Source organism: Thunnus thynnus, chromosome 24 (genome assembly GCF_963924715.1).
Source record: "Thunnus thynnus chromosome 24, fThuThy2.1, whole genome shotgun sequence".
Taxonomy (NCBI): domain Eukaryota; kingdom Metazoa; phylum Chordata; class Actinopteri; order Scombriformes; family Scombridae; genus Thunnus; species Thunnus thynnus.
Genome location: NC_089540.1, coordinates 9,278,898 through 9,296,933, shown reverse-complemented (window position 1 = coordinate 9,296,933; position 18,036 = coordinate 9,278,898). Strand labels below are relative to the sequence as shown.

At 38.1% G+C, this 18,036-nt stretch overlaps 1 protein-coding gene across 4 annotated transcripts in view; it reads right to left on the bottom strand.

Moving 5' to 3' along the window:
- Positions 1-3,667: 3,667 nt before the first annotated feature.
- The window catches only part of atp11a (ATPase phospholipid transporting 11A), a 54,519-nt gene continuing 40,150 nt past the window's right edge, over positions 3,668-18,036 (bottom strand). The window contains exons 26-32 of one of the 4 annotated variants that reach the window (XM_067582979.1): positions 17,279-17,414; positions 15,975-15,998; positions 13,396-13,461; positions 13,143-13,246; positions 12,875-13,040; positions 10,952-11,048; positions 9,187-9,270 (exon numbers count right to left, since the gene is read on the bottom strand). In XM_067582979.1, the coding sequence (XP_067439080.1) occupies positions 10,971-11,048; positions 12,875-13,040; positions 13,143-13,246; positions 13,396-13,461; positions 15,975-15,998; positions 17,279-17,414 (574 nt within the window). In that variant the 3' untranslated portion in view covers positions 9,187-9,270; positions 10,952-10,970. Of the gene's footprint in view, positions 9,271-10,951; positions 11,049-12,874; positions 13,041-13,142; positions 13,247-13,395; positions 13,462-15,974; positions 15,999-17,278; positions 17,415-18,036 lie in introns of all 4 variants that reach the window. The other 3 variants (XM_067582977.1, XM_067582980.1, XM_067582978.1) reach the window with 3 other exon arrangements.

Sequence of the window (18,036 nt, the reverse complement as noted above, 5' to 3'; positions counted from 1 at the left end):
CTGGCTGACACGCAACAGCCGTTACAACCCAGAGGGGCGCTGTTTCACTCATTTGGGGAAACTCAATGAAAAGGGGGAATATACTGTCTGTTCAGTGTCTCTTGTGTTGCAAAGACATGGACAGTGAATTAGTCTTGTCTTGCTTGATGCTTGAAAAAAAATTACTGCATTTTAAGGGGCCACAAGGGAGTCCAGGTAGTGGTCGTTTTCAATTTGGGTCACACTGGTTTCATCCCAATTGTCTGATACTCACCAAACAGATATTGGACAATTCTCCAATCTCTAAACGTTGTGCTATATGTATGCCTGACTACTTCTTACATGGGCTCAGAGCAGTGTCACTGGACATAAATTTAGTAAAGAATTGTCCAATATGAAAATTATGTGTTTCACACCAGCCTTTGATACCTCAAGTCAAGTCAATTTTATTTTACACAGTGCAGAATCACATATTTATTTCACTTTTTTTTTTTTTTTTAACTATGTGAACAACATATGACACTCTCTATAATAAGATGCTTGATTCAGATGAGGGAAAACTCCACAAAACAGTCATGATAACAGTTAATGTACCAGATACTGTCATATTCAAACACACCTTATTAACATAAAGAAAATTAACAGAGATGGCATTAGTGCCAGCATAATAGCCACATACATGACAATACGGCACCATCTCGCATAGTTTTATTCTTGCTCAAGAAACACAGCTGGAAATTGAATGGTAATTTACAGTATTTACATATGTTTATCCACTCTTTTTACATACATTATTTGCCTGTATTTACATATATTAACATATGATTGTATAGTAAACAGCAGAAAAAAACTGAAAGAGTATTTTAATTGCATAGCAGTTATCATGTGTCAAATCTACAATAATCATTTTTAATAAAAGTGTGTTTTTTTTGTTCCTAGACATGCAACCATCCGGTGGTGTTAGTTTAAATGAGATAATTTTGTTGTATACTGTAGTATGTTCCTATTTCTCATAATGTAAAGCTTATTAAATTGCAGTGCCTGTGTGAGATGAGGAATTCAGTGGCGGCCTTGGGAGAAAACTGTGTGTGCGTACAGTATATTGTTCATGTGTACTCCAGATGACGTCTACAGCCCCCTCAGCTTTCAGCTAACTAGATGTCTTTAAGGCTCGGATTGTCTGGTATTGTATTGTATTTGATTGTATTGTGTGTCAGGACATTGACAAGAGTGACAAAGACGTGACAAGATCGGAGGACAGATGGAATAAAGTTTCTGCACCATTTCCCTCATTGAGAGAAGAGACTGAGGCTGAACTGCTAGAAAATTAAAAGAGGAGCCTGAGAGAGAAGGAGGCGAATGGCAGGATAGATATTAAAAATGTTAAAATTTTGCTTAAATATTTCAATGTGTGCCCACAAGCTCAGTTTGTGAGCTTTTCTGTTGGTGTGTATGTGTATGTGTGTGTCTGCATTCATCCTCAAAACATCTCCCTTTAAAAGCCAGGCCATAATAATGAGAAAGCACTTTGAATGGACAAAAGAGGAGTCCAAAAAGAAGAAGAAGAAAAAAAAAAAAACAATGTGTACTGAGTCATAAACAATCGGTGGCAAATAACAGCAATTTCACAGCTAATTCGTAGATTTTACGTGTGGATGCCTCCATCACCTCCCTCCATTTAATGCTGTGAATAGAGACACACGCTGACATTACATCCACAAGACTGTGTGTGTGTGTGGTGGGTGGAGGTCGTAGGTTTAATGGTTTAAGGCTAGTTTGAGTGTCAGACCTGCTGCTGGGCACAGAAATGTACACACACACACACAAGCGTCGGAATAACTGCAGATGAGAGCTGATTGTTAATTAAATATTAAATAAAATCGAAACAAATCGATTTCCTTTCAATTCTTTAGCTTGTTGACTTAGCCAGAGTGCTAATTGTATACATTTACAAACAAAACCCTATAAACTTTTAACCTTCAGAAAACGCTGAAGATATGTGAAATGTCTCTTTCAAGTATGTTTTTGTGGCTACATTTATCATCCAAGATTCTTAGAGGGAGCATTAAAAGGTCATTTTTGGCTAAATTAAATAATCTTTATTGATACTATATAGATTTTCCTTTCCCCCCCCCACAGTAGGATGTATCTGTGCCCCGGATGCTGTGAACAAACACTTCGGCTCTTTCCTCCAAACAGCATTTTGTGAATAGAGGGGAAGTACTTGAGGGTCTACATATAAGTGAGCAAGATTTGACTTCAGTACAGGCTGAAAATTGCTGCATGACAGAAAACTTTCAGGACAAAAAGATGAAAAAAGCTTCACACTGTGTCGGCTTCTGATAACAAAAAAGAGGAGAATGGCTACATTACATTCAGTAATGGGGAGTCTTGAACTGGATGAGAGCTGCTAAAGGGAGCTACAGTAGTAGCATGACGGCACCGAGGGTCCTTGTGTAGAGGAAGAAGAGGGGGCCCAGGACGGAGCCCTGTGGAACCCCTGTTAACTGGCAGTATGGTTCAGACAGCTGATCCGTCTCGATGTCACCTGGTAGGAGCGACCAGTCAGGTAGGATGAAAGTGAGAGACTCCCAACTCTTCTAGAGTGGAGAGCTTCATCTCAGCTGAGTGGCCTATGTTGAATCCTGGCGGGGGTCTAACTGGGGGTGTTGCATTTAGCCTCTAAGCTACATCCAGACATTTCTCTGCCAGTCCCATTTCTGTCTCTACCATTTCATTACACATTCAACATTCTTTGTCAAAACCCTCACAAACTCTTAAATGTGCCTCAAGCAATCCAACCTGAAGCAGTTCAAGATGAAGGAAGCCTAAACTGGGCGTGAAGAGGTTGTAAAGGACTTGGTTACACCTTAAATATCACCTCCCACCTCTCTATATATTTTAGAATCTATACTGAGTAACACACCATAAAATGTAATTAAAAGGTAGAAGACATACAACATATTTATAGTCCAAGTGTTTAGTGGTGTTCAAGTTGATGAAATAGGTGGTAAAACATCAAGACTTTGGTCGTTCTGCTCTCATTTTTAAAATGATTGAATGAGTCATTACAATTTAACTTCTGAAAATCCTGGAGAAGGCAGACTAAACAACAAAAACGCACATGGTGCATTTCTCCATCTACTTTTCACATGTGCAATTTTTTTTTTCTTATTCCCAACATTTCACCTCTGACAGCCTTGCCCTAGATATTTCTCCATCCTTGTCAGACACACTAGCAGGTCTCATCGGCTGCCAGCTGTGGAGGAGAGGACGGGGAGATCAGCACAGATGAGAAGTGAAAAGGATGAAGGGAATCCAATCGATCCAAAACCTCCATCCTAATCTTGTTGACGTCTTCGGATGGTGCAGACAGCAGCCCTGAAGCAACTTTGGGGAACACATCAAATCTTAAAATTGTCATTTTTACCAATTCCTAAGTGTCATTATCAACACAGAAGTATGTGAACACAGCTTGGTTAGATGTTCTACTCATGAAGCATCCTTTTGATTATATTTCATCAGCTTTAGATGTTTAGAAACTCTTCAGGTGTGTTTGATTTATGGCCTCAGAAAGGTCTGACACATCAGAAATACTCTACTGCATCCCTGTGGCTGATGAATGAAGTGCAGCAACAACTAAAATCTGAACAGATTTGACTATCACTCAGGAAAAAACACATGATACTTATTTTTATATTTCCACTTCTGGCTTTTATTTTCAAGCAAATGTACAGTTGTTTGCCGTCAATAGCTACAGAAAGGTTGGCAAAAATCCACAAGTAAATCTTGATATGACTCTGTTAAAAACTGTATACAAAAGACCCCAAAACTGTACATCAATTAACATAACTACATTTATATTGTATATATATATTTATATATATATATACTGTATCTGAGTATACAGTTATTTATAGATACTGTAGGTTACGAGAAATATAGAACACTGTACATTAATACATCGTAAAAGAGAAAGATAACATTCTGTTCGAAGGCTGTCAGTTTAGGTGGTCTTGAAAGATCGGGACAGTTAGGACAAGAGTTATTGGTACAGTAAGACCTTAAATCCACCTTAATGGCTTGGAAAGTTTCTACAGCAAAGTGTCAATCATCAGACAAGACGGTTCAGTGCAAGGGTGTGTCTGAGCGTCAGCTAACACCACAGAAATCTCTTTTTTTTTGTCTCTTTAAAGCTATGCATACACACATACAAACAAACATGTCCAGTGTTGTTTTGTCACAACTCTGTTTGGTTGTTCGGATTCTCCTCTACAAAAATAAGACACGCATCAAATACTGTCTCCAGAAAGTAAAAAAAAAAAAAAGGTAACAAAGCCTCACATGATCTTTAACATACTGCACATACAAAAATCTCTATAGTATTCTGGGTACTTTTTGTAGTTTTTTTAATCAATTCATTTGGATTCCACAGTTTTCTGACGATGGATTACATGACACAAGACGGGGAGGGGGTTAATTCTGATTAGTGCCAATATTAGGTCAAGTTTGATTGGAAAACTAAGAAATGCTCAGACAATTCAAAATACTTCTGTTTTAACACACAATAAAAGAGTCTCTTTGAGTTTTAATTTGTGGGGAGAATTCATTTTCATCTAATACATTAGATTTCAAATAACTGACTCTTGATTGTGATGGATGACATTTGATTGTAAGATCATGATTGTAGTAATTTTTCCCTCGCCACATGATTAGAGCTTAGAGGCCACATTTGTTGAGATGGATTATTAACATACAAGGCAATAGTATGTAAGCTGAGGTAGGGTAATCCTTGTGTTACCTTTTCTAAGTAAATCTGTTGAGTGATTATATCAATAAATGCATACTAGCAAAGAAAAACTGGTTTCTGTACAGTTTCCGACATGACAGAGGTTCGTCTCTGTCCTCAGTTATGTGTCTTTTTTGTCGGGGAGGTTTTTCGTCAGCAATATCTTGAATAAATGAATTATTCCTCATTCATTATGGGGCAAAACAAGCTAAAAAAAAAGATGAGCGCAAGTGTCATCTTTTGGTCATTTTAGTTAATCTGTGTCTGCCTTGAAGAACAGGTATCTGTCCGAAACTAATGTGAATTCAGACATACAGAAGGTGGAACAGGATCCTTGATTACATGTGTACATTCAGAGTCCTGAGAACGTTAAAGGGCCAGTTCACCCAAATTACAAATGGAACATAAAAGTACTTTCTCGCTCTAGTAGTATCAAACCAATCAGATAACTTCATTTGTCCAAGTTTGGAGACATCGGTGTCTCAGATTTCTATTGCTCAAAAAATGTCCCTATGACTCTGAATAATCCACAGACTTCATTGTGAAAAGTTTTCCAAGGGGACTATTTCTTTGATAGACAGTAGTTCCAATCTGCATGGCCAGATACCACTAGAGGTATGTGAGAAGCCTTTTTCTTCTTTAAGACTTTGGGTGAAGTGACCCTTTAATAAGAAAACCAGAGAGAATGAAGTTTGGAGATAATTTGAAAGGAACAGTATAAGAACCCCTAACTTTACTGTTATAAATATTAATACAGCTGTGAGTGTCTTCAGTTGTCTAGAAGGAAACATACATGAAATTTTTTTTTTTTTGAAAAATTCCCAGTTTGTAACATTGATCGACTGCAGTTGATCGATCGAGCAGAGCTGGTACTCACTTCAAGTTTTCTTTTTTTAAATAAAGATTAAAGACACCATCAGACTGATATATCTCCAGTGTTCTCTGACCACTTCACTCATTCTTAATATGGTAGTGGGGGGTAATTCTCGACATTTTACATCAATGAAAACAGTAAAAATAACAGTCTTCCTGGACATGTATAAAACATTTGAAATAAAAACAATAAAAAAACAGATATTAAACACAAGTCAATGAATGTTTTGGTGCAATAAGTGATTCATTTGTTCATCAATTGTATCAGTTGTGATATTTCAGTGCTGTGTTGTTTTGAATGAGTCTTGGGGTGAAAAATCTGCATATAACCAGTTTTTACATTCACCTTTTCATTCACGTATCCATTTTCCCAGTCACTCCTCAGTCATGCATCCATACATCCATCATCTGCAGTGCTTTTGTACCATCCAAATGCCTATTATTAGCAGTAAATTTAACGTATAGCAAGCAAAGACAGATTTCAACTACCACAAGGCACCTAATGTAAAGCAGCTAAAAGTATCTCTAGCAGCAACAAGGCTTTGGTTCATAGAAGTACTATTAAAATCAGAGTACAAAAAAAATCATCTTTTCTGCTCTTTACTCTACTCTGTCTCACAACGGATGGATAGATGGATAGATGGCTGGACGGACGGAAGAATGGCTGAGACAGGCGAGAGAGGATGATGATGATCAGACGGGGTGGAGGTGGCTGTCACAGAGGTAGGAAAACTTCCACATCACTTCATCAGAGCGAGAATGAGAGAAAGACAGACAGAGACAGCTAGAAAGAAAGACAAAGGATACATGTTGGAAGAGGAAACTGTGAGACAGAATTCAAAGACTGTGCTGCGAAGGCCATTTTCAAGGTAGAGACTCTTGTTACACCATCATAAGGCTTTAAAGAGCACTGGACTATCAGATGCTATAATTAATCTGACCTGCAAACCAGAATTCCTCACAAATGTATATTCTGTTGACATCAGATGGAAAAACATCTGTGGCATGAAATCAGCATGAAGGTCTGACACCTGAACTGCATTTGAATGTATAAAACTCCAACTTTATCATTATATAGCACATAAATTAAAAGCTTCAATAAAGACATGGATCAGTCCTATATTCAAAGACAGAAATATGATTTTCACAAGCTATGTGAACTGACATTAACTAACTCCACTCATGAAAAAGACCTTGGGCTGTCCTTCACTGTAGTTTTTTTTTTTTTTGTAAAGTGATGAAACAGTTTCTAACTTTGAGAACGCACCCACAGGAAGGTGTAGCCTTGTGTGAGCTTCAATATGATAGAATAATACTGTAAATTCGATGAATCATGATGAAATTAGACTGACTGGTGGGTGACAGTAGGCCAAAACTGAGTTTAAAGCTAAATGATAATTCATTTAAAAGGAACTGTTTTCCTTGTTTCCAAATAAGAAACTCCATGCATTGTAAAGATTGAGAAGATTGAGCTGTGACACTATTGTCACACAACATAGTGTTATTGTATTATAAGTAAAGATGTCTCTGTTTTCATCAATAAATGGATATATGACCAATGAGCAGATCTCAGAAAATTGTTGTAAATATTTAAGGCAACAAGTTCTTTGGGGCACTTGACAGAATACTTTTGTTGCACTATGATTATCTCAACAAGGACAAGGATGTTTTGTATGGTCATTTTTAAAAAGGTGCTTTGAGGAAAGAGTTGGGAAAAAAAATAGTAAAAATCAAACCTCTAAAAACAGTTTGCTACATGGAGAGCAGAATTGACATGCACCCCATGTTTTACACATAAGGACAAGGGAGGAGCTGCATTCTTCTCCCATTATATCTTTCATTATATTGTTATCATTATATATTTCTCTACAGATGTCCTCTATATTCTCTCTGCTGGCCACTTTCAATTAAAGTGTTTTACAGTACCATGAGAATAGAGTGTACAGTACATTGACCCACAGTACAGACCACATGCTTTATCTAATGAGATAAACCTACAGTGTATCTATCAGTTGTTGCCTAGAGGAGGCGTATTGTCGCTCTGTTTCTTTGGTAAATAATCTCTGTGGAAAATGATGTAGTATTTACAAGGTGACATTAAGGCAATAAGAAACAGCTAGGAAGCAGTCACATATTGTAGCTATTTCTACTGAACTCTATCACTGTAACAATAAGCTATAGGACATTTAGATAAGTCTCTCAGCATTAATATAAGAAGAAGGTCGACAGTTAAAGTGCTTTAAAGATGATAAGAGAGATGGAGATCCTGCAGAGATGAATATAGCACACACACACACACACACACACACACACACACACACACACACACTAACACAGCCTCTAGTTATCAGCACACAGATGCACATATAACACATATACATGCAAGACGACTCTAGTTTCTATTCTGACATCTATCCCAGCAAAAACTCTAGACTACCTACACGTGAGTTTAAAAGCTTAAGTGTTGGATGTGAAGCTAAAGTTTAAGACATCATGATATACAAGAACTAATGTAATAGGAAAAAAAAGGGAAACTTTTCCAACACTTAGGCTTTACTCCTTGTGCTACAGCCCTCCTTACAGTGTTGTAGGATCCTACGGAGTATTTCGGAATAATATGTTTGCACACAGGCAACACCAGTTAGTCCTATAAGGAGGCAGAACAGGCAGACAGACAGACAGACAAAGAGAACGAGAGGAAGAGAGAGAGATGGTAGGAATTGAAGAAAAGAAAAATGTTTGGTCAGAGAAAGCCCATGCTTATCACCACTGTCTTCATCATCATCAGCAGCACAATTCCAGTCACAATACATTATGATTATCATCATTTAAAAAATCATCTAAATCTTAATAATTAGAGTAAAGTACACTTCAGCTGCCTTGCTGTCAAACACAGGCAGACTTAAAGGGCCAGTGCTCACATATTCAATGTGACAGAACAGGGTTTCAGAAATCGGAGCTCTTGAGTCGGGTTGTTAGTTAGTTTGTTGGTTTGTTGTGACATCAATACACTGAGCCCTTTGCACGTCGTGGCGGCGAACGAGGCCCTGCGGATGGAGTCTGTTCCAGAGCCGTCCCATAGTGCTTTGTGCCATACTCAGCTGCTGACTTGGGAACAGTTGTGAAGGTCACTTTCATTGTAATCTCTTACAGATGGATTACAGATACCTGCTGTTAGCAACATAGTCCGCTATTTGACTCCAGCTCAGTAATATAAATAAATTAGTTTCAGTTACTTTTGGGTAACTTCACTTTCCAGCTCTGCGAGCAGCGACCTGGTCAGCTTCTGGATGCCATTGTGTTTGATATCAGAATATAAGAACGGAGAAACACCAGAGAGAAATAAATTAGACTGAGGTCTCTGGCCCCGCCATGCCATAGGTGTGTCCCTGCCTTGTGTGGCGGGCACCATCGGCGAATCGGAGGAGGGGGGTGAAGGTGCAGTAGTCTGGCTTTCTTTGCCAGCGTGTGAACATGAGTTTCTTGGTAAAAGGTTCAGACCTTCGAGGGTTCGGGACGTTACGTTGGTTGCCCGAGCCTCGGCGGTGGCTGCCAGCCTTGGATGGAGCGTGGAGAGACGCCAAGGGAGTGAACTCAGAGAGCTGGCCCTTGTAGAGTTTATCAGCGTTCTGTATGAGTGTAAGAGAAGAAAAGAGAAATGTGGGGAAAGAGGGAGAGATATTAAGAAAGAAAGAGAGAGAGGGAGAGGGAGGAAGAAGGAGAAGCCAAGTAAAAAATACAGATGTAAACATGTTGTGGAGGCTCTCGGGAGAGCAGGTGGAAGAGATACATGGTGGAGAAAGTGTCATCCCAGCTGGCCAGCATTTAAAGTGTAAGATTTTAAACTATATGGCCAGAAGTCTGTGGACAGGTGGTGAATTTGTTTGTTGGTGATGTTGCCGATTAATCTGACTCACTTTATGTTTTTAGATGCTTCTTTATTTACTCAATATTTAGCTAGTAGCTTCTAGCAGCTGCAAGTTAACAACATTGGCATTTCCTAAACCAAGATAATTTTCTGGCTACTTCAACGCTTCTTAAGCTGAAGTTCAGATGTTTTGGAGTTGAGGCGATAGCTGTCACTTCAGCTAAAGGGACAAAGACCAAATGAGCTTCTGCTACAAACAAGATAATTTCCTCTGTCAGTAACCTGAACCTGCAGTAGGAGTGACTCTGCCTTCCAGACAATTCAATTGTTTATATATAATTTAATTAATACAGTATTTCATTGTCTTTAATCTAATTAGCCAGCTGTGATGATAATATCCTGTCCACTCTGTTCAGACACAAGCGATACAACCCAAGCATATAAAGTACATAAAACATGAGTGAATAAATAAATATTTAACATCATACAACACCATGAGCTTACTTTTATGGAAGCAAAACATGCAGATGGAAACATGACAAATAAACATGCACCAACCTTCAGTCCCACTGTGAGTAAATAGTTTCTGCAGTAAAGCTGCAGTTTGTCACTAGAGGGCGCCAGACCTCCATGTGACAAAACACCCAAGTGCAAATACCTTTTACCATACCTGGAGAAATCATGGCTCCTCAAACCTTTACAATCTTCACACACACACACTCACACACACACACACACACACTATAACCCACATGTTAGTCAGGTACAACTCCCAAAGGTCAAATCTGTGAAACCACACACCACGGCAAAGTAAACCCATCACTGCAGGATGTTAACATTACCCTCCATTACCCAGACAAGCCATAACACACACACTCACACACACACACACACACACGCACACACATGCAGCGGCAGGTTGTGTATTTTACCATGCTGAAGCCCTCTAGGCTTCTGTGACAGCTACTCCATCTAGTAAGGAGTCAGAACTCTGGTAGGCCATGGCCCTCTCAAAACCTCTATTATCCCTCACACACTGTGAACACACACACACACACACACACACACACACACACACACACACACACACACATACATACAGAGACGAACACATTTAGTGTGTACAACGCACACCCAAAAATACACATAGTCTAAACTCAGTGTTAAAAGAAGATTGATCTCTAAAACAAAGGTCATACCACAGTAAGACATCACACATCATGTGCTGCATTTACACTACAGGCAGAGGAAAACAATATGAGTTTTGTTGCTCTGCATGTCTAAATCCAGATGTAGATGCACAAGCATGCAATCAGACCGGTTGACAAGAGAGAGACACTGCATGCAAAACAGCGGAGGGAAGCAGGTAACAGGATATAGAGAAAGGAGAGAGAAGGAGGGATTCTACAGTTAAAAGACAGGAGGAAAGGCATGGGGGTCACCTTAGGGAGGAGGGCTGGGTTAGAAACTGATTCTGCTGGAGGTCTGAGACAGCATAAAGATGGTGGAGGGCTCTGAGGCAAGGCACCGGCGCTTAGTCTGCTGAAGAGGAGAGCCACAGGGAGGAGGAGGAGGAGGAGGAGGAGGAGGAGGAGTGAAGGAGTCAGGAGGTTAGAGGGAGGAGTAAACAAGAAGGGTAAGAAGTCAAAGGCTCTGAAGATCTGTCTGATCTTTCAAAATGCCTTATGATCAAATTATACAGCTGTTAAGGCTGAAAGCAGAAGTTCTTGTTAGGCTTCCTATGAGAGGCTGCTTTCATAAAGGAAGTCCTGACATTTACAGAAATGACAACATCAAGTTTGTCTTAAAGGATCAGATAAGTAGGTTAGTTATCAGCTCCCCACAACCACAGTTTTTAGGAAAGTTAAGGGGAAGGAGAAGTTTAGGACATGGAAAATATATGGATGTTCAGGTAAAAGGTAAAAAATGTTCAAACCTCACTGCAAACAGTTAGAAAACAAACACATTCAGCAAGTTATACATCTACTTTCTTGATTTTCTCAGTGCAACCAAGAAAGGCTGATATCACCACACTCTGCTATCAAATATAATCATCCAGGCCTGCTCGAAAGTCATCAGCTATACTGTGCCGGATATTAGTCCCCCCACCCTGTGACATTACATTAGATCCTAAAATAACATCAGTGCTGCACTAATCGTCTCATTAACTGACTGGATTTCATAGCCTGGGACAGCTGGTATTACAGTTTTTTGCTGTTTGAGTACAGTATTTGTACTAGATACTGACTGCCTTGTGACTTCATTATTTCTGAGCAACATGTCACTGTTTGAACATCTGTGGCCGAGAAGTCTCGTTGATTCCTGATCAAATCAAGCAGTAACGTCAGCTGCTAAAAACACTGATTTATCCTTCAATAACATTACTCTAAATCATCATTTAGTTTTATGATCGATGTCTTTAGTGTACTCAACTCAGGAACTCTGGAATAAATCAGTTCACATCTTGAAAAAATGTTGTCTTTTGATTTTTCTTCCAACGTCTGTTTTGAAAAGCGCTGTATAAATAAATTCTTTCATAGCAAAACAGACACTCCCAGGTTCTGTTTAACAGTTATAGAGGTTGGTTGTATTTATAACTCTCCTTTCATGCAGGATGACCAGCGCTCCACCTGGCTAAATCTTTGTAAGGTGCTGGCAGCATCAATGATAAAAGAGATTTACGCACACTTAGATCTCTACAGTATTCCACTTTAATTCTCATTTTATAAAATATTTTAACTGTTAATGTAGCTGGTCTGGATTAGACGTAAAAGAGCACTGCACACAAACAAACACTGACTTACATTGAACAGAGCAGGGACGTAGCCAAAGCCAGCGTACATCTGCTGACCCACAGTCACCAGTTAGACATTTTATACACTGCATCATCATAATTAATAAAGAGTATTATGTTGTTTTTTTCTTTAAACCAGATATTGAAAATGCTTTAAACCACTTTTCAGAGTGGCAAATGTTACTCAAAGATGTCTTGTTCTTGATAAACAGCAGTAGTTAGAGGTAAATCTGTGAAATAGACAAAACAAGCAGGAAGTGCTGCTCTGCCTGTGTAAACTGAGCTTACGTCTTCAGAGTTGTTAGCATTTTTATTAATATTCAGTATATAGAAAGAGTGCTTCTTTTTATTATGGCAATTATTTAAAAAAAATACCTTTAATAACTAGAAAGGAATGGAGTAAGGTCTGAAAATGCTACAATTTGCATTTTTTATTACTTTTTACGTCAATGCTGGAAAACTAATAGAGGTGTAAGGTGGTGATAACTTTATTGACAATTAAGACTTTAATTTTTATGTAAATATCGTACGTACAACATGTATACATAACTATGTATGTGTTTGTACCCACCTGAATGCGTTCAGTAGTGGTGGGCCACAGCGCCCTCCAGATGACCTTCTTCACAACATCTGGCAACAGACTGGCTGTAATCAGAAGGATTATGCTGAGCCAGGCCGGACCACTGGACAACATCTGCATGAACACATAGTACATCCTCTGGTAGTTGAGGAAGGGCCTGAGAGGAGAGGAGACAGCAAAAATGTTTCTCTCATTAATTCAATACAACTTTATTTCAGCAACTTTAAGCAATTCATAAAACCATAAAAAACAAGCCTACCAGATGATTCCACCCCACAGCAGAGAGAAGACCACAAAGAAAATCAGCGAGCCCCAGATGACAAAATGGTTAATCCAGGTCCAGTAATGTGTATCTAGAGCCAGCTGCAAGAGAGAGATGAGACCAGTCAAATGTTGAATTTCATACTGTAGCTCACTTTCATGATACCAGCGAGCTTTAATCCAGCCTTGCTTGGGTGCGTCTGTGAGTGCAGATGCTGTTTATAGTCTGGGTGAGTGTGAGAGTTGTGTACCTTGAATGTAACAGTGAAGACTAGCACAGTGAAGACCAGTGTCCCAAACGTCCAGTTTCCAAACATCTGCAGAGGCAAAATGACGACAGCAGCTGTTAGTGACACATTTCAAATGTAAGGATGTTTAATGTCAAAAAAAGTTGTCTTTGAATGCCGTACGTGCCATCAAATTAGTGAAATAACCATGTGGAAACAAATTCTGAGCAAGAATTTATTAAAATCTTCTTTGGTTTGTGTAAATATAGAAAATATAGTGTACTGATTGCTAAAATATCGTCTGTACACCTGGCATTAACATGCATGATGGCTGACATGACTGTAATCAGCAGAAATTCACATGTAAATGCAACAAGCACTCACTGATGCTCTGATCATTCTAGAAAAGTCTGACCACATTAACAGGTCTGCTGTTAATATGGTATACAGAGATAAACGCAAGTGCACATAATCAATAAGGAATCAATCAATCAAACAGATGGCAGGGTGCTCGGATAGCAACATTCAGGTGAGAAATAGTTCATCAGATGACAGATGGATGGGAAACAGGTGATATGAAGCGTTTTTAAGTGACTTAAATATAACTAACCTGCTGGCAAAGCATGTTTAAATGTGCTACATGAACCATTCATAAATTATTATTAGCTGTGTAGTTTTTAAACAAACAATGAAGTGAACATATTATAAAAGCTGCCAACATGAAGCAGGGCAGTTTTAATTTTGAACGACATTAACTCACAATACCACTGAAATATAGGACAGATCCTATTGCTGCCACTCATCCTGGTCTCAATTTATAGTAATTTTACAAAGGTGTCATATTAACAGCTGTATGGAGAATATTTAATGTCTTAAACACATTTCACATGTTGATTCTACTTAGTAGAAAAGACTACAGTATATAAAAAAGGTTTCCATAATAGTCTTTTAATATTAAGATGACAAGAGCAAGATTTTTTTGCCTAAAATTAAAACTTTGTCATTTTTATTTACGCTGTCGCTTTCTTACATGTTGAATATAAGAGAAAGAGTAAGAAATGTGATATATGAATAAATAAAATCAAAAAGAACATACAGAGGAGCATGAAAAGATACAACTTATGCTTTCAAAGGCCACCTGAATATGTGGTGGTTGTAATGAAAAATAAAATGATGACAGCGATGAGTTTTAACACACGATGATCTTGTGGATTTACAATATAAGCTGTTACAAATGCCAAGACTGGCCGGACTGGTGGCTTCAAAGTGTTTGGTAGCTGCTATTATTAAAGCAGGCTTAATAAGATTTGAGATGCTTGTTTGAAATTCTTATTTTCTATGACTATAAACTTAAGTAAAAATCAATAACACTAGGCAGCTATTGGCTGAGACAATTTAAATGTGACCTTGTATGTTAGCTAGTTTGCTGACACAGCAAAAGCGAACCATGTGAGTCTATGTGCAAATCAGAGCAATGCCTGATTTTGCTAAAGGTGTTTAATGTTAAAATGAGAAATAAGACAGCACTGTAACAAAGTGTTGATTGTGTCTCTTTACTATTTTGGTTACTCTGGTAACATTTTCCAGCAGGCTGTTACTTTGACTTGTTGGTTCCTGATAAAATCCTTCCTCAATTACTTTCTGTCAAATTAGGTTTTATGCATTATAAAGACTAGCAGAGAGAGAAAAGAGTAATTTAAAAATCCTCAATATGATAAAAAGCAACTGTGTGAGGCAAGAAATGATTTTCTTAAACAAGGTTACTTTAGATGTTTCTAGAGGATGAATGCAAACAAATATTTTATATGTAAATACATGAAGAGTGACACTAGAAAATGAGATCATCAACTAGGACCCTCCAAACTGTTGTACAGAGTTTCTCTAATGTATAATGTATATTGTAGTTGATGGATTCGCATATGACCAACTACATTTCAGTGTTCTGAGCCTTTAAGCAGCATTAACACTGACAAAAGCACTTGGCACCACAGAACAATTTTAACAATACTAATTTTTACTTGATGGACTGTTTTTTTTTTATTGTTCTTTTACTTTTTGTAACACTTAAAAAGCATCAGATTTGCTTCCTGTTGCATGAAAACATCACTCTTTGCCCTCCACCTTTGTCATTTCTTTACAAATAAGCCTATAAATAGTCCTGATGGTCCAGAGAGGAACCACAAATGTGACAATCTTCTTCTACTCTAAAAAGGGGCACCATCAACTGAAGAGGAATTAGATTAGAAAGATGGCTAAATGTCTCAAATGTCATGTAATGGAAGCAGTAGAGCAATTACATTTCTATATTCATTCATTCCCTGCTTTTAACTGAAGCTGTAACACACGGCTATCTGCCACACACACACACACACACACACACACACTCAATGTAAGCTAAGGTGATCACTACATTACTGGACACATGGTTGTAGGGAAAAAGGCGGGTCACTACACAAAAGCCTACAGTTGATGTGTCTACAGCAAGCACTAAGAGATGTGAGATGAACGGTGAGCGGATGTTGGGTGGTTTGGTATCAGACTGTGTGACGGGACAAAACGGGAAATTAGAGAGATGACAGAAAGAGAGACAGGGACAGGCTTACCATCTGTGTGTTGGTTGTCATTAGCTGGGAGGAGGAAAGAGAAGCAAAAAGAAAAAGCAACACAAAGGTAAGAGGAGAGGAAGAAGAAGAAGAAGAAGAAGAAGAAGAGGGCCAGAAGAAGAAAATCATAATAAAATGAACAACAGTTTTGTGGCTGGAGAAGAATAAAAAAAAAAAAAAAATTAGATGCATAAACAACTTAAATCAAGCAACTCAGAGCAGTCCAAAAGGTTTCTGGGAAAGTAACGCTGTTTGAGAATGAAAGAGAACGAATAGAGAACACAGAGGAAGATGGTGGAAAACCCGCCATGCTGTCGTGTCTTGGATGTGAATGGGAGAACATACAGTAGAGTAAATACTGTATCTGGTATGTCATATGCTGTATATTCATGTAGTAAGAAGTAATTACTAGTGAAGTTTAATTAAATATAAAGGTAATTAAGATGAGAAAAGCTGCCAGATAATTTAAAGAACGCTGAGGATTAGCTGGTATTTGGATATGGTTCCTGCTACGTTACTTAACACAACACACCTTTATGTTACTTCATGCTACAACTTGACAAATTAACTGCAAGTAACTGCTTATGCCTGCTAATCTTCAGCTATATATAATATGGTGTGTTATACAGTAGTTTATAGTTAGCATCAAGACATTGTGGTCTAGAGAAATCAATTTATAGACAGGAATAAAAGAGTTTTCACTGTTAAATGAATATGCCAAACTACAAGTGAGACTGTGCTGAATACTGAGTTACAATCAAAGTAAAAAATAAATAGCTGAAAGCCAAAAATAAATCTATCAGATGTTACATTTTGGGAAATCCACTACCAAAGCAACTCTGCATCATTCACTAAAGGCTACAGTTAATACACATTGAGTTAAAAAAAGAAGATGATGAAAAGGTGACAAAGAAAAAAAGTTTCTGGTCTGTGTTAATTAATAAACATAAAACCTCCCAGACAGAAATGACAAGCAACAAATATTGAAAATATGCACACAGACAAACTGAAAGAGGAAATTAAAAGCCAAATGTGTTGTCTTCAAGTATGCAGTCTTCAGTTTAAATAAATATAAACGTCCAACATCCATGAGTTTCAATGACAAAATGTGCTACTTGAAAAAAAACCCCACAGAGGTGCAGAAACATTTTAAAACTGTAAACCTGGAAGTATGGCCAGCAGATGTTTCTTCATAAACAGCCTGTGAATATTTTTACTTTGGATAATGTAAATCTTGTTAAAACATTTTAAAAATATCTCATTTACTGAATTACAATCGGCTGCCATAGACACGTAGGTGTTACCTGTCCGTTGCTGGTGAAGGTGGTGTTGTCAAACAGGAAGTAAGCACCGAAGAACATCACAATTGCGTCATATACTCCCAGCACAGTCCAATATATGAAGATGGGCCACCGCAGCAAAGAGTTCTTAGCGATATCTCTGTGGAGGTAAACAAAAGATAACAGTATGAGTTCCCATCCCTAATATGAGTTACTACACATATAATGATCAATACTACACTAGTGGCCTTTGGGAGGACCTTAACCAGAAATGACTGTAACGGGATATTTTGATTTAATTTAGTATATTATTTATATGCATTAATTCATGAATAACTCAACTAGGCATCATAAAAACATCAATATGACCTGGTATAATTTATGCATCTTCTGCAGCATCAAAACCTTTGTCCATGTTATTCAACACGCAAATTATCATTCCCTCTCTGACTTTTCAGTCTGAGAGGAAAAAATGCTCCGTCTAGTCATGCGACGCCTTGAATTTTCACTTTGTTTGAGCTTTGAACAAACTAAACCCGAGTAAAGTTTAAGTACAATGTTTCTGCCCCGTGAGGCCTGATCTGCATTAAGCAGACATCTCCTTTGCATGAATGTAAGATCAATAGATACTATAATGTTTGTGCCGGTAGTCAGATATTTTTTTTAAAGTGCTGTTTTTGCATTTGGAAATATTGTTTTTCTTGTTTGCCTGCATTTTTATATCAGTGATTCTGCAACCATTGTAAGTAAAGAGTCAGAATGGAGGGTATTATGACTGAAAA